This window comes from Eubalaena glacialis, chromosome 3, assembly GCF_028564815.1.
Source record: "Eubalaena glacialis isolate mEubGla1 chromosome 3, mEubGla1.1.hap2.+ XY, whole genome shotgun sequence".
Lineage (NCBI taxonomy): Eukaryota > Metazoa > Chordata > Mammalia > Artiodactyla > Balaenidae > Eubalaena > Eubalaena glacialis.
The window spans coordinates 158797848-158823331 of NC_083718.1; the positions used below are offsets into that span (position 1 = coordinate 158797848).

The 25484-nt window shown below is 49.9% G+C and overlaps 1 protein-coding gene across 8 annotated transcripts in view; it reads left to right on the forward strand.

Annotated features, from left to right (window-relative positions):
* The window catches only part of ERI3 (ERI1 exoribonuclease family member 3), a 128642-nt gene that overhangs the window by 54877 nt on the left and 48281 nt on the right, over positions 1 to 25484 (forward strand). For all 8 annotated transcript variants that reach the window (XM_061186665.1, XM_061186670.1, XM_061186671.1 and 5 more), the window contains one exon: positions 12169 to 12241. In XM_061186665.1, coding sequence (XP_061042648.1) covers positions 12169 to 12241 — 73 coding nt within the window. The remainder of the gene's footprint in view (positions 1 to 12168; positions 12242 to 25484) is intronic.

Consider the following 25484-nt stretch of genomic DNA (forward strand, 5'->3'; position numbering starts at 1 on the left):
TCTCCTCTTCTTCCCCCACCCTGACCCCTTGCTGCTCTGTCTGACTTTCCTGCTCGTGGCCTTTCCCCACTAGGTCAGCTAAGGGACCTGCTGGATAAGTGGCATGTGGCTCTTCCCGCTTCCTCTGGACAGGTAGCTAGGACTCCCGTCTTTGCTAAGGAACACCTGGGTAGTGGTAAGATCCAGGAGTTTTTCCGTTACAGGGCCCCCAAAAGGTGGAAGGATGGTCCATTTTTGATTTACTCGCTGCCAGTTGGGACCAGCTTCGTCTGCTGGTGGTTTTGGGGTGATAGAGAGTATTTGTGCCAGCTGGACCCAGAATCTGGGGGAAGCCTTGCGTTTCAGTGTTGGCTCAGCTCCCTGCCCCGACAGCCCTGGATTCTTCCTCGATTGCCAGAGTCAGTTTTGGGTGAGTCGACTCTGTCCATTCCCTCTTGGTTAGCAGAGTGAGTGCTCTGACTGTCAGGGCTGTAAATAAGGTTCTTGGTGTGTGTGTCTGGAGGCAGCCGGGTTGGGTGGGGAAAGGAGTGGAAGGAGGGGCAGCGCTCCGATGGCTCCCTCGCTTGCCCCCCTCCCCTCTCATACAATATTTATCCAGGGATGGGAGTCAGATGCAGCGACCTCAGGGTCACCCAGTTAAATAGCTTCTGAACCTCCCTGCATTCTAATTGCTGCAGTTGTCCTTTGCTCTGGAGGCTTCTCCTCCCCATTGTCTGCTGAGGCACACACTAATGGCTCCCCTCCCTGGCCCTGCTGGGAGGCATCTGTGGGGTGGGGGTGTGTGGAGGGAGGGAGAGGGCTCATTGCTACCTCCCTTTCCCGGGGGATAAGGGAATCTAGGGCCTATTAACAAGCGGCTTTAGCTAGGAGGAGCACAGTCCCCTGCCCCCCTGCTGCCACCTCCCCAAAGCTGGCTGGAGAAGGAGGCCCAGACGGCGGGTCTGGTTGACGGGCCAAGGGGCTTCCCCCATCTCCAGTCGGATAAGCAGAACTGTGGGACTCGTGACTCCTCTACAAGGGAACAGACCCTTGAGTACTTGGCTGAGGAGCATCATCCTATGTTCCCATGGTCCCACATTCATGGTTTAGAAACGTCTAGTGAGTGGTATTTCCTGTTGGAATATACTGCATTTTGCTCAGAGATTGGCCAGATGCAAAAGTCTTCTTGGTCCCCTGGAGGTTGATTTAGATGATTGATGATAGTAGCAGGTGTGCTGCATTTGGTGATTTAAGAGTGGCACGTGCCACACGTCTTCACTAGGACCTCCCTGTAAATGTCAGTTACCACCCACTTCAGCTCTTCTCTTCCGAGGAATACCATTGGAAACTGCCATCGAAGGCACTAACCACTGTGTATCCTGGAAGAATATTCCAGCAGGAGCCTGAAGTTAGCCCCTGTTGAGAGTTGCTCGGGGCCCAGTAAGTACTGTGCTGGGGACTGTAGGGACTGCCAGGTGATCAGGGCAGAAGGAGCAGCACGTGCAAAACTAATTGCAGGCTGAGTAATAAGTACGGTAGAGCATGAGAACACTACAAAGAAGATACAGAACGAATGCCATGAGAACCCAGAGCAGCATAGTAGAGAGACTGAATGGGTAGTATTTTTAGCAGGAAACTTTAAAAAAATAAAATGTTAAAGAAAGCCCAATATTACAAAACATAAAAGCTGAGCTCTTCTGGTTGAAGCTGGGGCAAGGCCTGCCCATTCTCCCTCCTCCTCCCCCAGTCCACAGAGTAGCCCGACGTCCCTCCTAGAACCCTAGAGCTCCATGGAGCACGGTTTAAAATGCCCACCAGAAGTGTGACTGTGTAGGCTAGGTGTTACACATCCTGAAGGGGTCAGGGGAGCTGGGATCAGGGCAGAGGAGATCAGCCAGGGGTCAGGGGAACAGCTGTGTCCTGGAAGCAGAGGTCAGACCCACATCCCAGATCCCGAATGCTTGCAGGATGCTCTCCGCAGAGCCTCCAGAGGGCATTGTAGGCCACACAAAGGCAGCCCAGGCAAAGGGTCAACATGGCCATAGGCCAGGTGGAGACTCTGGTGGGGGATGAATGAGGTATCTTGGAGACCACTCAAACTGCTACGGAGTGCCTGAGCCAAAAAGAGAATAGCTCACCAGCCAAGACACTGACCAGAGTACCCTGGAAACCTCCTGTCACCTGCTCACCCTCCTCCCCAGACCCTCCTCCCTGCTGCCTGCTGGGGCCTCTGCCATTCCGCCTGGGAAGGAGGGCTGGCCGGTCCTGGTAGCTGCTCCAGCACTTTTCACAGCCACAACAGGTGGGGCACTGTGCCCTTTCCCTGGAAGAATTGCAGCGGGAGGGACTCCGAAGAGGCGCTTGTCTTATTGTTTCACCAGAGGGGCTGGCGAGATACACAGTATTTGATTTTGTGGCACTGGGGAGGTGCATGTTAGACTGTTCCCCAGGGTGTTTGTGGCTCTTGTGTGCTTTGTGTGGTTATTTCTGTGGGCTCCGTGTGGGAGAAATGGGAGTAGAGATAGGTGGCAGGTGGGCCACAAAGCAGTGGAGCAGGGAGGTGCTCTGTACATATACGGTGCCTTTTGGAGGCTTCAAGCATCTGCTTGCCGATGGGGATTTGAGGTTGGTTTTCTCTGGGCGTACGGGCAGCTTGGCCTACGGGGCGTCCCTCTGCACCTGCTTGTGTTCTGGTTTCTGTTTGGGAACTCTCCAGAGCAGCATGTCTGGGAACACCTCCAGCTGTGCTGCCAGACCCAGACGCAGGTGACGGCCTTTCGTCTGTACCATAGGGAAACCAAGAGGAAATTAAATGTCATTTGCCCCCTGCACAGCAGGTCGCTGCCAGATCAGACATGCTGATCAGAGCCGTGCGGAGAGCACCCGAGGGAAGGCTTGTGCCTGCAGCCATGCCCTCTGGGCTGTGGAGACTCCCGGGTGATGGCCTGGCTCAGGCCCAGGGCTTTCTCTGCCAGGCTGGGTTCACCCTGGCCTGAGGCCCAGCCCTGTGCTACATGGCAGCTGTGGCCCATGCCAGGCCGGAGGTGCATGTGTACCAGTGGGAGGGGGTGGAGGGGCAGGGCAGGGCCTGGCAGTAGAGGACACACAGGAGCCAGTGAGGTGATCAGCCCCTCCTCAGAGAAGCTGTGTGGTATTGTGGAAAGAACAGGACCTTTAGGATTGAAAGAGACCTGGGTTTGAGTCCTGGCTCCACTACCTACTAGTTGTAGGGCCTTGGGAAAGTCACATTCCCACTCTCAAAGTCACATTCCCATTCCTCATCTGTGAAATGGAGAGTATAATAAGCTCTGGCTTCTGACATCTGTTGGGGAAGTAGCTTCCTGTTGGGACTGGTGCCTGAGTTTCCTCACCCCACCTCCCCTAGATCTGGAAAGATGGCCTGGAGCCCCTGGTACCTGGGGCCTCAAGTGTAGTGAGCTGGCTGAAGTTGATGGGAAGTGGGGCGGGGAGTGAGTCTGGCTGGGGCGGTACTGCTGGTGCTCTCTCCCAGCGCGAGGCCTTTCCTTCTTGTCCTCCTTGTCCTCTCAACCAAGCATCCCAAGGCTCATCTCATTATGAGATGAGCACGGGTGATAGTGGTCACCCTCTTAATTGGGGGGCTCAGCTGGCTCCCTCCAGCCTCATACTTGCACTCCCCTTCCTGTTTGGGAGGACCTCAGGGCTCGTCCCAACCCCTCCCTTGCCTTGAGTCCTAGTGGTGGGGCGTAGTACTTGGCTCTGCAGTGACATTTATTAACAGGGCTTTGGGAAGAGATGTTTTAATACTGTGAGTGTTCTCCCTAGAAAACTCCCCACCCCCACCTCACCCCCATCTGAGGCATGGCTGCTGGTGGTGAAATTCATTAGTGTTCCCTGACAGGCAGTGGCGACAGAGGCGCTCGCTGTCTGCTTCCCGCTCCCTCGCTCTTGTGCTCCTGCTTCACGCACACTGATATTTAAAGCTGATGGGCTGCTTATAGACTTCTTGTACCATGACAAGTTTGGGGAGGGGGATGGGGGAGGAAGAGACAGACAAGGAGCCAGCTGTCACGCTGGTATTTCAAACAGTACTCTCTCCTGACCCTTTGCAGGCTCCAGCAAGTGTATCATCTTTCTGAAGCCGGTGGTTGGAATTGTAACCTGCAGCCGTCCCAGAGGATAGGGGCAAGTGTGGGGGCAAAGTGGGCTGAGAAGTCGGCAGTGCGTTCTCCCAAGGCTGTGGGCAGGAGGAGAGTGCAGGGACAGAGAGAGGGAGGGAGGGAGAGTGTGTGTGTGTGTGTGTGTGTGTGTGTGTATGTGTGTGAGATAGCAAAGGGGATTGAAGCTCAGTCTCTGTAAGTGCTCCTCAGCATTGCCCTCCCATCCCCAGGAATGAGATGACCCTTTTGCTGTAGTCTCTCCTGGAGCGATCATTATAGTTCATGCTGTGGTTATCTTGTAGGTGGTCCTGAAAGCTCCCTGAGTATAGGAATCAGGTTTGATTGGCCTCTACTCCTTGAGGGTCCTGGGTCTCAGTGATACCCGTAAATATGTGGTATCAATTCAGGTAGAAAGTTCTCCCACTTCGTGTCTCAGACTGGGGCCTTGGCTTTTGTTCTCTCCTATTTGCGTGCTGATTTTTTGGATTTGGAGAATGAGTACCAAGGTGCTTCTCTATCCACAGCTCCTCCCCTTGCCCCCAAGCTTCTTGGAATTCATTTTGGCAACTGTTGAATGGTTCTGGGACCTCCCTACTCTGTCATCCCCAGAAAACTTCTCTAGAATCCTTTTCCTGACCAAGGCACTGTCTTCTCAATGCAGGTGGCCTGGAAGCATCTGCAAAGGCAGGTTTGGTCTCAGCTGACCTCCTTACAGCCAGAATCCCTTCTATAAGTGCTTATTTATAAAATATGTTTCCCTTGGCCGGCTCGTTTAACCTTCACAGAGTAGGGCATGGAGGTGATGTAACTTGCCCAAGGACACATGTTCACTTGACCAGGTTGTCTCTTAGTGCTGCAGAGCCATGTGCCTGGTGGGGCTTCTACTGTGCTCTCCTTCCCCCCGCCCCCATCAGGGGCTCTTCTAGCTCCAGGGTCCGCATGGGGGAAGTGATTTGGGAACAGACCTGACTCCTCCACTCCCTGCTCTTTTAGCCTTGTCAGTGCTGTCAGTGCTCCCATTGGCTTCCTCAATTTCAGCACAGCTGTGTCTGTGTGTGTGTGTCTGTGGGACAGAGAGGGGTTACTGGCCATCTCCTGGTGGAGGGTGGAGCCAGAATGCCTTTTCTCTCTGTAGACTGAAGTGTATTCTTGAACTGTCCAAGATCATCTTTGATGTGCTCACCTCCTGTAACCCCCATTGCCCTCATCCTTCCCCCATACCCTACACACTATCCTGTAGGCTTCTAGTAGGGGTTGCTGGTGCAGGGCAGCGCCTTTCTCTGCCTTCCTGTCCTTGCCAGCCCTGCCCTGGTGGAAAGCACTGAGCGTTCGGCCCACCGGGGGCAGCCAGGCTGTATCTCCTGCCATGGTGCGTCTTGCAGGTGAGATGGAAACTGACTGGCTTTGATAAGTACGAGACTTGAGCATTAATTTTTTATACATCAGCAGTGGCCAAGTGAGTGAATTCAATTATGAGTCTGCCTCTCTCCACCCTCCTCCCCCCAGTGTGGTGGTTCAGAGCAGAGACTAAGGAACCTGTTGAAATGAGAAACCTCTATTTCCTTGTTTGACCCCCTCACTAATTCGGGTTAAATTGCTACGCGATTGCAGTGGTGACACATTGTGCCTGCCTGTGTTTGTATAAGAGGATGCAGTGGGGGTGGAAGGACCAATTTGTGCAGAGATAAAAGGTGTCACAGGCAGATAACTAACGTCCCAGCCCCGTGCCTGCTCTCATTGTAGCTCAGTTGGCTCCGTGTAGAAGCCCAGCCTTCCCCTCTTCCTTCCTTCCCTCCCCTTGCTCATATTTTACCTCGATGCCACAGCGTAATGATGCCCTGCGTAGTGGGGGAGGAGATAGGCACCTCTGGCTGACAGCCCTTCCTGATAACCAAATTCCAGCCCATCCATCACCAGCTACTCTCCTCAACTTGAGGAAGAGTGATCGTGAAAGGCGGGCCGTTTATCACCCAGGGTCTGTTTATCTCCTCTGGGTAGGGGAACGGAAATAGGAGAGACAAAGAGCTGCGTCCCCAGCTAAGTGCTGCCTCGGCTGGGGTAGCCTGCCGGAGCTGGATGCAGAATCACGTCATGCTGACTGGGGAGGCTCTGACTAGTAGGACTCCCAGACTGGGACCCAGGGGAAGGGGACCTTTCCTGAGGCTCAGCCCTGGGAGTTGGAGACAAGCCTAGGAGATGTGGTGGTTCTGAGATGCAGGACAGCCAGTGACAGCATTCTTTGGGAAGGTTTGTATCAGAATGAGCAAGTGTGGAGCCCCTCATGGAAACAAGTCCAACCCCCCTCATAGGTGACCCCTCGGCAGGAGCTCCCATCTGCCTGGTCAGCTGGGTCTGCTGCTTCCGCCTTCCCCAGGCTGGGCCTTCCATGCCTCCATGCTCCAAGGTGACTTTGAAGAAGACAGGGCCTTTCTCTCTGCTCTTTGCCTCTGCACCTCAACACTCCCCTTTTTCTGCATATCAGGTGGGACAAAATAGTTTGCCCTTGCAGGTGAGCAGTACGTGCTTTTGAGTACCAGGACTGACAGCCTACATCACTCCGAGATCTGGGTCCCACAGCTTTTCCAGAGAGGCAGAGAGGGATCAAATATGGCCTCTGATTCAGCTGACTTTCTCCTCTTTAAGGGCTTGAGAGTGACCTGCATCTCCCCAATTTAGAGTTGTCGCTAAGACTTGCAGAGAGAGAAGCACAGCAGGAAGAGTGTCCATGACCTCTGCCAGAACTGGTGCCTGCTCTCCTGCTGGTCCTGGCTCTTGGTGTCTGCCAGTCTGTTTGTCAGACCTCCATGGGTGCTGCTGGCCCCATTGACTCAAGCCTAGTAGTTCTAGCAGAGTCCCCCAGCTCTGCTTCACCCAGTCTTCAAAGCTGAGCTCTTGCTAACAGTGGCTTCGTCCCGCCCATACCCATTAGCAAGGGTGACGTTCCCTTAATGAGCTAGTCCCCTGCCTTGGCTGGCGCTGAGCTGGTCACACCTGTTTGCCATCAGGGCTGTCTGGACCTAGCCTAAGTGCTGGGCTGCAGGTGGTAGGGCTGGATGAGGGGCTCCTTTTGCTCTGTGCTGTATGGGCGGGGGCCTGTTTCTTACACCCCTATTCCTCCCATACTGTTCTCTTCTTTCTAAGTAGGAGAGGGCTTTCTTTGCTTGCTTTTTGTTATTTAGCAGGAGTAATATCTTATCTAACGCCCCCCTGGATGGAGCAGCAGGGAGCCAGTCAAGCATCAGCAAGAGGGTTTCACAGTGGGTTCTGATGACCCTAAGGGGCCAGTGTGATAAGAGCAGGGCCACATGGTAAATGCCAAAGGCAGAGCCCCTCTCTGGCCCTAGGCCCCATAGTATTTGGAAAGCAATCATATCCCTTGGTTTAGAGCCCACAGGCAGGACTGGGGTTGGTGGTGGGGGGAGCTTCCTTAAATAGGGCCCCTTGCATTCACGAAGCTGAAGGAAGTTTTGATTTGGTTGAAAAAAAATCCCATTCCTTTTTACGGCCTGGACATAATTGGCTCTTTTCTATTGGCCATCAGTGATGTCATTCTGACCCTCATAAAGAAGGGGAAATCACACCTGTGGACTTGGTGCATAAAATTTCATTGGACAGCAGTAATAAGCATGGCCAGATGATGTTTGGGCAGTTGAGGAGCTCTGTGCCCAGTGATCCCAGCTGCCTGGAGACCTGGGCACCATAAACCTGCCTGCACGTTCATACCCGTAGGCTAGTCCAGGGCCCACTGCCAGTGGCTCTTTTCCTGGGATCAGTATCTGGTAGGAACTCACAGCATTCAGGCCCTTTGTGCCAGGGTGACTTTTGCCTTTTTCTTTTCCGAATTGGTGGAACCATGTACCCACTGGTACCCACTGACCCTAGCCTTAGGCTCCTAAGAACCGTGGACCCAGGTGTGACCTTGAGCACTGACCACCATGCTATCTGCCCCTCTAAAGCCCCAGACCTTGCCTTCCCAGGGACTGCAAAGACTGCATCTATATGACTGATGCCTTGTGTAGTCAGAAGACTTAGATCCCATTTCTAGTTCTGCCCTTGGCTTGTTGTCTGATTAAGCAAATCCTTTTTCTTCTCTGGGCATTAGTTTCCTCTTTTATGAAGGGGTGACAACTACTCTAACCTACCTTCCTCACAGGGTTTCTGTTGGTGCTCTCTAAGCTGGGCTAGGGTTCTGTCATAGAAATGTGTAGCTGTCTTCCCACGAGGCACCTGGGAGTTCAAGTTCTGGCATATGGCTCTGTGTCTCCTGTGAAGATGGGCCTGGGTCCTGCTATAACTGTACTGCTTGTGTCTTGAAGTCACATAGCTAGGACCTCCCATTAGCTGGAGGACTCAACAACCTGAATGCCTGTGAGTCTGCAAACAGCATGTGTACCTGCAAGTGACCAGGGCCCCGAGTGAGAATGATGGTCCCGCCTCCCTCTGTTTCAGTCAGCCAGGGGACCCAGGCAGCACTCTGGATGCTGCTGAGCCGTACCTGAAGCTGAGTCTCCAGCCTGACAATCTGTCTAGTCTGTCCTCAGTGTGACCACTCTGGTATAGGTCCTCCACCAAGAGAAACAGGCAGGATCCTACTGAGCTAGACCCTTCCTACCTGGGTAGAGAAGCCTACAGCTGACATCTGCCTTTGAAATCCTGCTGAAGAGGGAGCCCTTCCCTCTCCCAGGACCAGCCAGCCAAAAGCACTCCTGGCCTGTGTCAACTAGAAGAATCAGAGGGTGCTGGGCTTGGCTAAGGGAGGGTATGATAGGTGACCCAGGACCCTTGCCTTTTGCTGGCCAGTCCCCTAACCTGCTCCTTTGTAGATTCTGCTGCTTCTGGTGACCCCCTTCACTCACAGGTCTTAATATGATTTTTCAAAAATAGCTGACCTGAGCAAGCATTTCACAAATACCAAGGATAAGGAACATGAAAGAAAAATTGAAGGGAATAAGAAAATTATCCAGACATTACAGTTCTGCTTCTTAGGCAACCACATTCTAGTTCCTAAAGCTACCTTTCATCTTTCAAAATCTTGCCTCATTTCCTTATAACCTTGGTCCTTGGTTCCCACATGGGGACATCCTACCTGGATACCCCTTCATCATCTTGGCCTCAGCCAGAATTTCCCTCCCAGGAAATTGACTGGTTGTAGTTAGTGTCACTGTGCCACCTGGGTGTTGAGAGGAACCTTCCCTTGGAAAGGTGTCTCAGGTCTTAGAAAAGTAAATCCTTAACTCTACCACCTGAAACATGGGCACTGACTTCCAACTAGTGTCTGTCAAATAATTGAAGAGTAATGGATGGAAGGCTGACTGCCCTAACACTTTCTAGGGTAGAAACAAGTCATTTCGACTGGATTCTTTTTGCCAAGCCTCCTAAAAAAGGAGTTTGTGCTTGTGATCTCCACTTTCTTATCTCTTCTCGCTCTTCAACACGTCGCCTGCTGCCTTCTGTCCCCACCAGCCCACCGATGCCAAATTCATTGGGTTTTTCTCAGCTCCATCTTGCTTGGCCGCTCTGGCATTTGACACTAATGACCTGCTTTTTAAGCTCAAAAATCAGTTATAAATATTCCAGAAAGGGTAAACCTGCTTTCATCATCATTTAGGTTGACCACAGGTGATGTGAAGTGGGGTCCAAAGAGCATGTGTGACCTTGGCTATCTGATACCCTGAAAAAGGTCCAGGAGCCTTGCCCTCTGGACATGGAGGTGGGTTGGGTGAGTCCCGACTCATGGTACATTATCTCCTACAGAATTCTCGAAGGAGCTGAGGCTATGCGACCTGGAGAAGGGAACTCTGAGGAAGCTCCCTAGGCTCTCAGATCTTGGGAGGGTTCTGCAAGGAAGAGATAGAAGTCTCATTCTCTGTAGTTTCTAAAGACATTTCTCAGACTCATGGGTAGAAGTTACAAGAGACAGATTTTAGTTTAGTATTAAGGAAGGATGTTCTGAGAATTGAAGGAGTCTAAAATTAGAGCTGACTGCTGTGTGTAGTAGTGAGTTCCTTGTCTGTGGTGATGGTCTGGTAGGGGTGGCCTGGTTTCATTTTAGCTCAACAAAACTTATGAGACATTAGCCTGGGCCCTCTGCTCATCTCATTCCACACTCTTCCCAGGTGATCTCGTCTACTCTCATGGCTTTAATTTTACTTAAATTACATTAATGACTTAGCAATTTATATCTCCAGTCCCGACCTGTCTTTAAAACTGGATATCCATCTGCCTCTTAGACATCGTCCCCACTGCCAAATGTCTCCTAGGCATCTCAGACTCAAGAGATGTTGAGCGCTTAGCACACGTCAGGTGTATATCTAAAACTGCATTCCCAAACTCATGCCTTCATCCGGTGGGGTGGTAGGGGCGAGGCAGTGGGAGCAGTGTACCCTGGTTTAGGGAGACACTGTATGAAGAAAATTTAAAAACAATAATGAAATTGACTAAATGCTGGTCCGCTTCATCTATTAGATATGCTCTCTGCGCCCCTAACTTGGTCTTTGTATCTGTCTCAGTGAGTAGCATGAAGCGAGCCAAGCCAAACACCTCTGAATTGGGTTCTACTGCTTTCTCTCATTGGGCCGCACGTCCCATTCGGTCACCAAGGCTTCCTTTATATCTTTTTCTGTTGCCGGCTCGCTGTCTCTACGGCTGCCGTCTAGTCTCCTGGCTACTACTCGGCTTTTTTAGTGTATTGTTTTTGTTGCCCCCAGAACAATCTTTGTAAATCACAACTCTTCTGAGGCTCTCTGTTGCCTGTGGCCAAGCTCCTCTTAGCAAGAAAACTCCATGATCTTCCCCAGCTGATATTTCTAGTATCTTCCACCATCCTTCCATGTACCCCAATGCTGCAACTTAAGGCTTTTTTTAAAGTTTATTTATTTTTGGCTGCCTTGGGTCTTCGTTGCTGCACGTGGGCTTTCTCTAGTTGTGGCGAGGGGGGGCTACTCTTCATTGCAGCGTGCGGGCTTCTCACTGGTGGCTTCTCTTGTTGCGGAGCACGGGCTCAAGGCGCGCAGGCATCGGTAGTTGTGGCTCACGGGCTCTAGAGCGCAGACTCAGTAGTTGTGGTGCGTGGGCTTAGCTGCTCCGCAGCATGTGGGATCTTCCCGGACCAGGGCTCGAACCCATGTCCCCTGCATTGGCAGGCGGATTCTTAACCACTGTGCCACCAGGGAAGTCCCAACTTAAGGCTTTTTATCTATTTCTTTTATTATCCATTCCATTGGACAAACTGTGAGCCCCTTATGTGCAGGAGTTAAGTCTTACTTTTTGAGGCCTAAGTGACTGACTGTTATTGTAAAACATCAGTAAGTGTTTGGCTGAATGGATTTGTGTGGGTGAAACGGCATCATCAGCTGGAAGGGGAGAAAATTTATAAATTATAATTTAAAGAAAAAACAAGAACAGGTTCTTGGTTTAGATTCTGACTTCTTTTTAGCCCTCTGTATGGTCTCTTCTCTATCACAGAAAGCCTATTGCTTGAGACTTAAATGTGAGCCGAAGCCCCTGCCCAACTATCTCTAAATCACATGCTCTTCCTCTCTCTCCTCCTGTCTTACATCTCTGCCTCTCTGTGAAACAAGATGATGACAACATCCTGGTGCATTGGAAAGAACATAGGCTTTGGAGTGAGACAGACCTGGGTTCAGTTCTTGGCACTATCATGTTTTAGCTGTGGAATCTTAGGTAACCCCTCTGAATCTTTTCCTCATCTATAATATATACAGATCTACCCACCTCACAGCATCTCTCTGAATTAACGTGAGAATGTAAGGAAGACACTTAGCGTGTTGTAGGCCATCAGAAAGCAGTGCGGCTGATATCATTTTGAATAGAGTCTCCAGGTTCTCACAGTTGGATCTGAGGGCTGCATCTGGAGCCCAGTGTCCAGAGTGCTGGAGGTGGGGTGCTTTTCTTGGGTGGGGTAGGACCCATGGCTAGTGGGTTAGCCTTTTGAGGTCACTTTGTCTTATAGACTCTATCAGATTTCCTGTTTTAAGACTCCATACCTGGGACATGGGTGCTCAACTTGTTCTCTCCTCCCTTTCTTCAGGCTCCCGGGCCAGTGCCAGTACTTGGGCTTGCCAGTGGCAGATTACTTCAAGCAGTGGATTAATCTGAAAAAGGTACTGTGTCTGAGTCCCGCTCCATGCTTCCTCTGGTTCTCCTTTGCCTCAGACCACCCCCCTCTCTTGCTTTCTTTTCTCATTGCTGTTTTCATCTTGTTGTTCTCATCTCTTTTCTTCTCTTTTCTCAATACCCTTCCCTAGCTAATGTGTGCTGGAAGGTTGTGGCTATTTCTGGGAGTGGGGAGCTGCTTGGGGGACCAGGCTGCTGGGTGGAGTTTGACACTGCCCTCCTTGGTGTTAACCCAGATGTGCAGAGAAGTCCCGATTAAGGGTAGTTTCCAGGTTCTTGCTTGGAGCTCCACCTCTGGGCTGAGCTGCATTGCCTCTGGGAGGGAGATGGTCCTAGCTGAGCCTCTGGGAAAGTATCATGAGTGATCATGAGTGTGGCCTCTGAGCCTCCTGACTGGCCCTGGTATCTCCTTCGGGTTGGGAGGCAGAGTTGGTTCAGGCGGGCTTTGGTCCTGTCTAGCCCCAGCCGAGCTTGCTCATGTGAGAAGGGCTGTGGACACTAGAGCCCACTTCCCTTTGAGCATGGGGGAAGAGACTGGCACTCATGTAGCACTAAGCACCTGGGGAGTGGGCGCTGAGGCTGTGGGCCGGGAGGGACCCCGTGTAGCTAGGAAAGTGGGCCTGGCAGAGAATGAATCAGCCAGAAAACTGTACTTTCCTAGTATGTGCTGTCCTTCCTAGGTAAGCACAAGAAGGGAGGTGTAGGAATAGACTCCGCAGACCCCTGCTCTGATAGGATCCTGACTCTAGGAGGCCCAGGCCACTAGGGAGACTGACTCCCATTAATCCCTGTGATGTAAGGGCAACAGACCTGGGGCAGCCCCAGGAACCCCATGCCGTTCAGTGACTCCCAGGAAGCTCAGAAAAGGGAGAACACACCAGAGCTCAGAGTAGTGGCTCCCGGGGGGCCCAGAGAAGGGAGAGGTCGTTGGAGGCTCAGGCTGGTATCGTGGGGATTTGGGTCTTGAACTGGGCATTCAAGGGAGGTGGGATTTGGATCTGAGGAGGAGAGGGGGCTTCGGGGCAGGGGGAGCAGCATGCCTTTGGTGTGTGTGAAGGCTGGAGCTAAGTGAGCATTTGGAGGAGCACTGGAAGACAATGACCTTGGACTTTGTTCTGTACATCTCAGGGCGGCCACTCTCTGTGGCAGTGTTTGTGAACTCCTTTGCTTTTCCCTGGTGTACGGGTCCTTTGCCCTCTGGCTTGTCTGTGCTTTGACCCCTCCCCACCTCTCCCGATGATCTCCCTTGCAGCTGAACAACAGCTGCTTACTACCTCCCAGCTTTGGCTGAGGAGACCAGGCTCTGTCCTGCCTTCAGGCCTTGACCTATGGCCTATGGCCTTCCCTCTGAAGCGCCCCCAGTCATCTTCATCGGGCTTATTCCCTCTCCTTGACGATTCAGCTCAGGTCTCACCTCCACTGAGAAGCTTTGCAGTCCAACTCTTGCCTTGAGGGTCCTTGACACTCTGGATATCAGTGATCTTTGAGGGTTGAAACTGAGTCCGTGTGTTTCCTTGCAGACGTGTCCATCCAAAGCACAAAGACTGAGTCTGGCTCCTCTCTGTGTCCCCGGTGGCCAGATCAAGGCTAGGTGCAGAGTGTGTGCTCAGTGAACAATTGCTGACTGGCTGGCTGATCTCTGAGAGCTGGCTCCAGAGAGGCCCTCTCACGCGGGCCTTGGCGGGGCTACGCGTGCGGGTGTGGCCAGGCCTGTGCTCCTGGAAGATGGCGTGCCAGCTGTCAGAGCGCATCTGAGGCTGCTTGCTGGCCTCGGCAAATGCAATGTGAAGGCCCCACCAAGCGAGGCAGGCGCAGACCATGAACAATTGCTCTGTGAAGTTCACTAGACTTTTTGGTGTATGGATGACTCCCTGCCTCTAGCTTCCTTGGCAGAGAGGCGGGAAAGCAGCTGAGCCGTGTGATAACATTGCCACTCGGGACTACCTCGGTGCTGCTGGCAGTGGAGGCGGCTGTGCTGAGCCATGGAGCGGGGAGTGGGTACCAGGGGAAGCTGAGGACTCCGTGATCGCCTCTTGGGAGGTCGACTGAGCAGGTCTAAGAAAAACCAGGGGTCTCACCCCTTCCTCTCTGCCCTACAGCCACATCGTGTTCCAGCTGTGCTTAAGGGCCCAGCAGGAAAGATGACCGAACTCCAGTCCTTGCCAGCAGCCATGCAAGACAGGGAGGCTGCAGGGCCCCAGAGGTCCAGGCACATGGCAATCTTTCTGATCTTTATACTGCGTGACTTAGTGCAGGTTGCACAAAAATTCCTGCACCCTTAAAAAGAGCAATGATGAAAGCTAAGCCGGAGAGGCCATTGCCAGGGTTGTGGGAGTACCATGTAAAAGCCTCACTCCTGCCTTCTGTCCCCAGATGGGACCCAGGCCCTGGCTATCTGCAGACTCCTTTCCCATCCTTGATCTTACTTTGTCCTACCCCCTTCCCTTCCTCTCCTCTCCTCAACCCCCCAGCAGGGCTTTGCCCCATGAAAAGAATGGGGAGTGTCCTGGTCTGCTTGGCCACCTAGACGTGCTGAGTGAGCACCTGGGACTGAGGTCACGGTCTGCACTGACTGACTAAGGCCTCCAGTCTGAGAAGAGGCAGAATGTTATCTTTCAGCTGCCCTCCCCTGTCCAGAGGCGATGTGGGCTGCGTCAGGGAAGGACAACTTTTCTAGGGCCAGGTTTCCACATCTCCCGTCTCCACCTGCTTTCCCTGTAGCAGAGAGGAGCAAGCTGGTGTTTGCTGACATTTGGAATGTCATTGAATGATCTATACTCTTATTGAACTGTCAGCCTAGAGAGGACTTGGGGCCCTGCTTCCAGCGGCCTCCAGGAGGTCAGAGCTGTCACTGAGGGGCCAGAAGAGTACACACACACACACCACACACACACACAAATATACACGTGTACTCATGTGAATGAATACACTCAAGCGAGCATACCCAAAATTGTATGTATGTATCCATACTTGCATACATGTGTATACACATTTTCACCTGCAGAAATATCTGAAAATATACACAGAGACGAATGTGTTTATATATACATATTCATAAAATGTAAGGGCACATGCACATATATAAACATACACATCTGCATCAATAAGCAAAATATTTTCGAGCGCCTTCTGTGTTCCAGGTACTGTGCTGGGCCCTGGGGATATAACAGAAGAGATGGATGTTAAACAATTTCAGTTGTGTTATAACACTAAAAAGTTCAGAGTCATGGAATCACATCACAAGGGGAACTGACTTATTCGGGTGGAGGGAGGAAGGGAGTCTAAGCTGAGACCTGGGGGATGAGCAGGAATTGGCTAAGCAGAGAACCACACGTGGGAAGGCCCTGGGGTGAAGAGAAGCCTGGCAGCTTCATGAAACTAGAATGTAAGTCCCATGAGGGCCAAAGAACTTTTGTCTCTTCTGTTTACTCTTCTGTCTTCATCACTTTGGATAGTTCCTGGCACACAGTAGATGTTTAATCATTATTTGTTGAATGAATGACTACCTGAAGCACAGTGAAAGTGGGGAAGAGAGAAGGCTGACATAAGATGAAACTGGAGGGGAATCTGTAGACCAGACTTTAGATTTTGATCTTTATCCTTAGGGCGAGGGGAAGCAATTAAAGGGTATTGAACATAGGAGAGGCATCATCTGATTTGCATTTTGAAAAAAGTCTCTCTGGCTGCAGTGTAGAGAGAGCTAGGAGTAGATCTAGGGGACCGGTACTAGTTTTTCTTAATGGGGCTATAGTTGGCGTGTTGGGATGGGGCACATCATCATGTGGGCAACATTGCTGAACTCGCAGCATCCCCAGTCCCTGTTCATTGAAGCCAGTAGTGCACCTCTCCAAGTCACTGTGACAACTAAAAATGCCACCTCCCCCTCGACAGACACAACTTTTCCAGTGGCCTGGATGGTGCGGGAGTGGGGAGGTACCGTCCCTGGTTGAGAACTAGAGAATTGGACCATTCCAAGTGAAAGATGATAGCTACTGGGATTAAATTGTTAGCAGTGGAAATGCAGAGAAATGGACTGAATCTGGAGTGTTAAATGGTACAGTCAGTTCTGCTGTGATGCAACATATACCTCCCCCCAGATCACCGTGCTATGGAAAGTTGTGCAATAAAAATGGGGTTAGGTGCACAGTACTCACAAACTTCATCAGCGACACATGAAAAAAGATGGGAATCTAGTAAAATAAAAATTATGGGTAGCATGATTTTACACGTATTAAATGGTTAAGAAATACATAAGTACTACGATAAATATGGCATTTTACCTTGAAAAAAACTTGAAGTTTGCTTGTGAAAATGGGCATGAGAAGGGTTGTAGCTTGTGAGTTATTGTGAAGTGGCGGAAAGAGAATTCTCTGAAATCAGAGATTGTAATCAGATGGTTGTGGCTTGTAGCACATGTGGTGATCCAGGTAGCTGGTATATGTTTGACGTGTGCGCATGTGTCATTTTGTTTATTCTTACACAGCTCTGTTCAGCTGGGTGTAACTTCCTGTGTTTATCTTGTATTGCTTAAGGACAAAGTCTCACACAAATGCACAATGTGCGTTATGCTAAATCGTTCCCTAATACTTCAGTTGCACTGGAACAAATTTGCTCTTTCAAAATGAGTGTTACAGCAGAATTGACTGTACAATAGATGGGAAATGGTGACTGATTGGCTGTGAGGGTTGAGGATGAAGGAGGAGACCATCATGACTCCCAAGGTTTATGATGTGAGCAACTGGGAGAGTTGGAATGCATTTACTGAGATAATGGAAGGAGGAGAAGTTTGGGGATTGGAAGAGAAGGTGAATTCAGTGTGGGACATGTTGAGTTTAGATGCCTTTGAGACATCCTTGTGAAGCTGTTGAGAACATATTTGAATATATAGGTCTGGGGCTCAGGGATAAGGTCAGGATAAGAGATACAGATTTGGGGGCATTATTGGTATGTGAGTGATAATTGAAGCCATGGGAATGGAGTGAATAAGATGAGAAGAAAAGAGAGCCTAGGACAGAACACTGGGAAATACCAACGTTTGATACATAGAGGAGGAAGAGTCAGAACTAGAGAAGGAGGAGGAGTGGTCACTAGTAGTATTAGTAATGTTTCTTATTTAATGATTATTTCGTGTGCTAGACCTGTTGTGTCCAATATAGTTGCCACTAGCCACCTGTAGCAATAGAGTGCTTGAATTGTAGCTGATATGACTGACGAACAAATTCTAAATTTTATTTAATTTTAATTAATTTAAATGTAAGTTAAAAACTTTCAAGAAGAACTTTTCAGTATATTTAGAACACGCTGGATTGGTAAATCTGCATTTTCAACTGTTAATTGTTTAAAGTCTCAATACAGATCAGGTATCTCTGATGAAGATTTAGCATCTCAACTGAGATGTGTCATAAGTGTAAATTACACACTTAATATGAAAAAATACAAAATACCTCATTAATAATTTTTTTATACTGAGTCCCTATTGAGATGGTAATCTTTGGATATACCAAATTAAATAAAACATATTCTTAAAATTAATTTCATCTGTTTCTTTTTTACTTGAGCTGGGCATTCAATTCATAAATTGCTTATGTGGCTCACGTTATGTTTGCGTTGGACAGTGCTGTGCCAGACACTGCACTCATTATCTAACCCATTATCTAATCTTCACAGCCCTACACAGTAGTTACTATTATTTTTTGCATTTTAAAAAAAATTTATTTATTTATTTATTTATTTTTGGCTGTGTTGGGTCTTCGTTTCTGTGCGAGGGCTCTCTCTAGTTGTGGCAAGCGGTGGCCACTCTTCATCGCGGTGCACGGGCCTCTCACGGTCGCGGCCTCTCTTGTTGTGGAGCACAGGCTCAAGACGCACAGGCTCAGTAGTTGCGGCTCACGGGCCCAGTTGCTTCGCAGCATGTGGGATCTTCCCAGACCAGGGCTCGAACCCATGTCCCCTGCATTGGCAGGCAGACTCTTAACCACTGCGCAACCAGGGAAGCCCCTATTTTTTGCATTTTAAGGTTGAGAAAACTGAGGCACAGAGTAGTGATGAAATTTGCTCAGTGTCTTACTTTTTGGTACATGGCAGAGCTAGAACTTAAATTTAGTTTTACCTGACTCTGTGCTCAAGAGAGTAAACAGTAAAAAGAGAGGGTGAAAGAATGGTAGAAGAAGAGGTAGACCAGGAGAGTGTGATGCCATAGACACCAAGAGTGTCTTCCGAAGAAAAGGACTGGTCTGCTCAGAGGGAGCCACATAACGTAAAGACTGAAATATGAGTGCCAGACCTGGGCTCAGGGACCTTGGTGACTCTGGTAAAACCTCTTGATGGCATGATAGGGATAGGAGCCAAGTTGGAGTGAATTGAGTAAATGAGGAGACAGAGAAATTTTAACTTTTTCAGAAATGTGGTTTTGAAGGAGAGAGAAAGGGTAAGGGCTGTGGTGGGGCAGCTGTGTAGTTGAGGCAGGTTTTGTGTTTTAAGGTGAAAGACATACGTGCTCGTTTGTATATTAGACAAGGAAGGGTCGAAATATAGGAGTGAGAGAGGTCTCTGAGAAGGTGACAGGAGATGGTATGGAAAACTCAGGTTCTTGACACTGGCTGTCTTCAGGAGGACGGTCCCCTCTTCCGTCATTATGGGGTAAGGAGAGGAAGATGGGTGCAGACAGATGCAGGTAGGCTTGTGCATTTGGTGATGATAAGCAGTAGTTCCCATCCGAGGCTTTTGTTTTTCTCTGTGAAGTAGATCAGTCATTTGCTGATAACTAATAGGGGAGGGCTGGGAAGGTTTGCAGAAAGTGGAAAAGGATTGCTGTAGTTTTAGTAAAGAATAGCAATATGAGCTTACTTGAGAAGTATAGTCAGATTTCTAGGCAGTGGTGCGGGTCCAGTTGATGTTGGTGACATTAATTCACAGTGGAACCTCTCTGTTCAGTTGTGTGGCTTTCCTTTAGCAAAGCTCAGCTGCCTGGCTATGGGCATGCAGAAAGCAGACATTTAGATTCATAGACAGTAGAGATTTTCCCAAGGGGCGTGATGAAAGGAACAAAGGAGTTGAAGATATTGTCAAGACAGTGGTTGCCAAGATGGGCTGTGGGATTTAAGCTGGATGTTGAGGGAAATGAAGACAGCAGGGGGCCTGACGGATATGGAAAAAGTAGATAGGTCCCAGTAAGATGGGGAACAGGTATACCGGCTATAGTTGAGCATGCCAGATGAAAGGATAAGAGATTATGGTTGGAAAGTAGCATGTCTGAATTAGTGATTTCAGAGATGGGGCAGTTCTAAGTGTTGGCAGGCTGCAAGGTGTGCCCATGGGGGTGGGTAGCTAAGACTAGGTGGAGGAGAATGTTAGTGTAAATAAGAGGTCAAGAAATGGGTAGGTCCAAAAGGATGTGAGTATGTGGATATACACATGCACACATAGTATGTATATATTCACTGCATACGCAGGACACATAGGTATAAATGTATGTATAAATGCATGCCTCCATATACACGATTCACGGACAGTCAGACCAAGCCATGCAAGTACGTGCACATACACTCACAAATGGTCTGGAATTCCCTCTGGTGCCTGGGCCTGTTTGGATGGGCTTTTGGGGAAGCAGGCAGGCAGCAGCCTTCGGAGGATTCTGAGTCAGTCCTGGCAGACAGGGCTCAGCCAGTCATGCTCAGAAGTTGTAGGGTTGGAGGTCACCTAGCATTTGACAGACCCAGATGAACCAGGGTGTGAAGATTGCTGTTCCACTTTTCCTCTGCCATCTGTGCTGTATGCCCTGCTACAATATCTGCGTGCCCTGAAGGGGATGATGGGGTTGGGACCAGCTGTGAAAGAGGGAGAGGAGACCTTCTTGGGTCCCTCCAAGAAGCATTTCTGTCTCCCCCTCCCCTGGGAGCGGGCAGCAGGAGAAACTGCTGAAGGGAGGGTTGGTGTCTACGACTGAGTACGACTTTTCCTGACCTTGGAGCGTTCAGAGTCCCAATCAGCGCAGTAATAAGTTAAGGGCTTATGGAGGAATAAATTCTCGGCCTTAATGAAGTTCTTTGCTGGGGGCCATAGGCAGGTCAGCAGGTCGGGATGGTGCAGATTGGAGGCTCCAGCGAGTGGGCTGAGCTAGCTGGGAAGCCGTCTGGACTGAAAGGGTCTGGAGCTCTGCTGGTCAGGTCACTCTTTTGGAGCTGTGGGGATAGAGCTGCTCAAGTGATAGGCAGCCTGACAGAGGCTGGGACTCTTCATACAGTGGTGGCTGCATGGTGCCTGCCGCAGAGCCCCTTGATTGGGGCTATTTGGAAAAAACAAGAACAAAACAAAAATGAAAATCAAGAGAGGTTTGAAGATGTAGGGGCCCTGCCAGGTGTTTGTTCTGTGTTTATTTTGGAGGGAGGAGGGCTTGCACTGAGACAGATGCTTCTGGACCTCTCAGTGGTCAGGACGAGACTCGGGCTGTGGCGCAGGTCTTTGGCATCAACCAAAGTACAGAGCGTTGTCCGTGGGGCAGTGGGCACATGGGCTGCCATCTTGAGGGGAGCCAGCTCTGAGGCCAGGTAGATGAGGGCCTCTAACTGTCTTTGGGAAGAAATATGTGCAAAGAGATCAGGACACAAAAGCACCAGGTATAAATGTGGGAGAGGCGGGGACACAGGCACCGGACAAGGAGAGGCCGAGTGGGAGAGCAGCCCTGAGGTTTGCCGCTGGATTTGATGCTGAAGCCCTGGGAGGGGCCAGCGTGGGGGCTGGAGGCTTTGGATTGAAGAGCTGAAACTAGAACCTGGGCCTCAAGACTCCGCATCCTGAGCTCTTTCTCCTTTCATCCCATCCTCTGTAACATCTGCCCTTGGGAATGAGCTCTTGGGACGTAGTCCAGAGGTAGCAGAGGAACCAGTGCTATATTTGGAGATGGGGCAGCTGGAGCTAGAGAGACTGTCTTCTTTCTTCTCATCTCCCTGCCCCCATGGTGTAGTGCCCTGCCTGGGCTTTTCCTTTAAATATGTCTTACAGCTGTCTGAACTCTGAAATTTCTTTCACTCCTTCCCTCGCCTTGTTAACATGTGTTGCCTTTGGGGTAATCAGGGAAAAAATATTATGTCCTTTTACAATTACCGGGTTTTGGAATATTAAAATGTCTCGCTGCATCGGCACTGTTATTTTGATTGGTATTCTAACCTTTGACTAGCCCATAAAGCGTGCCGCTCCTGAAGCCAATATTGCAGGACTGAAATTTAATTCCGAAATGATTCCAGATAATAGGGAGACAGATAATATATGCATGAAGGATATTATGTTTGGACTAACTGCAGCAGGGCCAGGGCTGGGGAGCTGAATAATAGCCCAGAGTGAGTTATAATCTGTGGGACAGAAATGCCTTACTGTCAGGGCCAGGAGAGGAACTCTTAAATCAAAGGCACAGGAAAGGGTGTGATTCAGTGTGCTTGTTTTGACAGGAACAGCACCGGAGCCAAGAGGGTAGGTGTGGGAGGCTGTGGCCCATCCTTCCTCTTGAGCACGGTACCCAAGGCCTGGAGGATCTAGCTCATTGCAGCATCCCTATCTTCATATCTCCTGTCTCTCTAACATTCCAGCCATATCAAACTTCTTGCTGCTCTTCAAATAGACAGGGCACTTTCACTTCCCTTTGCTCATTCTGTTCCCTTTGCTTACCTCCCCTTTCCCCTTTTAATGTGTTGGAAAAACTCCTGTTCATCCTTCAAAACCCTCTTCTGTGAAGCCTTCTCTGGTGTTCCCCCACTTCTGGTAGACATAGTTAATCACTTCCTTAGTATGGCTTCAGTACTTTGTAATGAGTATATCATGTGATCTTGTAATCAGCTGCTTACATGTTCGTGCTTCCTACTAAACTGTGAGCTCCTTGAGGCCTGCTTACCACCTATCTCTGTATGTCCTGTGCTCAGCACTGGGCCTGGCACACACTGGGTATCAACAAGCATTCACTGAACCCATGCTGAGTATAAGGCTGGACTAATGAGCTCCAGAGGTCAGATGCCTATTCCCCTACCAGATTTCCCAGACAAATAGACTTAGAGAAGGTAAGTAATTTGTCTAAGAGCACATAGCCAGGAAGAGGTAAAGCTAGGATTTGAACCCACATAGGTGTTCTTTTCCCCAGACCATGTATCCTAGGCAGGTGGACAGGGAAGGAGTTGGAGGCCAGGATAGGAAAGACAGGAACTCACTTCCCTGACCCCTTCCTTCCTTCCTTCCTTCCTTCCTTCCTTCCTTCCTTCCTTCCTTCCTTCCTTCCTTCCTTCCACAGCTCAGGACTTGGGTCCTCTTTGCTGGAGACTGCATTACTTCTTAACATTCATGGGACTCAAGACCTGGAAAGGACTGTGCCTCCTGTTCCTGCTAATGACCTTTAGACAGTTATTCCACACAAAAGGCACTTCTCTATTGTGAGTTTGTGACTAAGGATCAGGAAGGTACCTTGAGAAAGGTACTAAGTGTGGTTTTGGAGAGCTCTTAGGGAGGTAGGCAGACATAGCACATGGGGCTCTTAGTTAGTAATGTCAGAAAACTTATCAGACATTCCCTTCCCCCTTGAGCACTTGGTGGAACTTATATTTTGGGTGTATAGTGATAAAAGTACATAATAAAAAAAAGCTACAATGAATTTGATTGGCTTTTAAATGAACTTGTATTTCTTAATTACAATACTAGCTGCATAATCCTAGACAAATGGTATGGCTGTATGTGACACTTCCCCTTCACTTAGTCTTCAGATGATGCTTGATGTGATGTGGCCCTGGGGATGTGGCTCACAGGCTAGAGACCATTGGTGCAAGAGAAAGAGTTTTGGAGCCAGATGAGTCTGGCTCAAACGTATGATACTGCTACCAACTAGCTGTGTGATCTGGGGCAAGTTCCTTAACCTCTCTGAACCTATAAAAGGTGCCAATATCTGACACATAGACTCTGAAGTCCAGTAGGCTTGATTTAGAATCTTGATTCTGCACTTACTAGCTGTGACGTTTTAGGAAATTCACTTAACTTCTTTCAGCCTCAGTATCAACCTCTGTAAAACAGGAAAAAGAGTACCCACTCCGAGAGTTGTCCTGGGCATGAAGTGACAGCACTGTGCCTCTGCTGCTCCCTTGTCCTTGCGCTGACCACTGGAGACAAGACGACTAGGCTGCAAGGGGAAAGGAGACAGGAGCTCAAGATAGACATATAAGCCTTTGTGGGCAGGAGCTAGGAAAAGGGGGTTCCTCCAGCAGAATGCAAGTGAGCACCAGGGAGGAGGAGCCAAATGCCACCCCTGGACTAGCTTACTCTCAGCCGACACTGAGGAACAGAGCCCATCATCTCATGTCCTAGATTCCAGCCGCCATCAGCGTGCCTGGCTGTCCAATAGAGTATGGAGTCACCCTCACCTTCGGGCAGTTCCTGGCTCTGCCACCTCGCTACGTTATGACCTTGGACAAGCCACTTACCTTCTCAGAACCTCAGTTTCCTCGTTTGTAAAGTAGAGATAATTAATAATAATAAACAGGTGCTGCTCTAAATGCCTTTTTATAAATTAGCTCAATCCTAAACAACTCTGAGATAAGTACTATTATTAGCCAACTTACAGATGAGGAAACTGAGGTACAGAGGCTAAGTACCTTCCACAAGGTTCAAGAGCTAGTGAGTGGTGGAATTACGCGCCTGAATCTAGGGACCATGCCTGTAACTGATTTGCCCTGTTGCCTCCAGGGCAAAGGAGGGAGGAGTCATTTCACCTGGGGTGTGGGAGAGACAGTCAACAAAGTTTCACTGAGGAAACTGTTGAGGTGAGCCTTCAAAGATGAGGGAGTTTTTAGGAGTCAAATGGAAAGGGCATTCCAGGCAGAGGGAGCCGTGTGAACAAAGGCCTGGAGGGGAAGGAGCTTGCTGCACTGGGAAACTACAAACAGTAGTTTTCAGGTTTTGTAAGCTACTGATGTGGTCCAGCCGTGTGTATGCCTTTTAGCGGAGGAAAAGCAGAGAAAGCAAGTGAGCGCAGTAAGGAGCCATTTCCTGATGTCTAGAGTGGAGCCAACCTAAGCTGCCTTCTAAGAATGGGGCAGTGGCTCCAGAAAACTGCCATGTTTATGTCCAGGTGAGGGAAGGAAGAGCCTGTGGGCCTGGTGGATAGCAGGGAGGGAAAGAGGCCACCATGACCTGTAGCATTATTGTCTGTGGACAGTCTGAGAATACTTGGCCAGAAGACCTCAGTATCCTTACAGTAACATGTAGGAAATTACAGAGTGAAGAATCAGTTAGGTGCTGTTTGTCACGCTTTTAGAAGAGTGCTGGTACTTGGTGTGGGGGTGGGTGGCCTGGCACCGCCTCAGCCGGGGAGAGATGCTGCCTTGCTCTGTATCCCTGGTGAGTGTGGCCACAAGGGGGAGGGGAGCAGGTGAGGAATCAGCTCAAGGCAGCTGGGATTCTTTCTTCCTCGGTGAGGTTCCCTGCAGCTGCTACAAAATCGACCTCTATCCTGGAGTTGCCTGCAGTGCCCTCTGTGGCAGGTTTTTACAGCGAGGCCCGCCCTGGGTCTGTGTGCCTCTCGCTGGCTGCTGTTCAGAGTCTATGTCCTGTCAAATGACACAACCTCTTCGTCCTGGTCCCACCATAAGCCGCCTCTGTCTTTGTCTTGTGTCCTTGAGGAAGTGAATTCTGAGCTTGCTCTGGAGCAGGGGAGAGTGCTTCTTCTGTCCTGGGTGTGTTTGGAGCCTGGATTTAAACCTCAGCATCCAGACTGCAGAGCCCATACTCTCACCCTCGGGCCAGGGACTAGGGCCCAGTGGCCCACGGTCCGTGCCTTTTGGTTATTTTGTGGCGTGGTCTCTCCCTGTGCAGGACCGTAAGCCACTTGAGGAAAGGGACCAGATTTGCTGCTTCTCTGAATCCACAGAACGAGGCAAGCAGAGGGGACCTCAAGAGGCTCTTAGAGGCATAGATACTATAGAAGAGCTGAGGGCAGTGTAGGGAAGAGGTGGACTTATCAGCGTTCAGTGTGAAGTCTGAGAGAGCCAAGGGAACCCTTAGTTACTCTGCCTTCTCCCAGGTTCTGTTTTGTTTTGTTTGTTTCTTTCTTCCCTTTTTTTTTTTCTTTAAATTGTTGTTGTTGCTACTCTGGACCCTGGAAACTGGGAGGAGTTACAGAAAAGGAGAGAAAAGGGCAAAGAGACTTCCTTGAAGGGAGGAGGTGCAGCCCTGCCTCCCATCTCCCACATTCCATGCAGACCA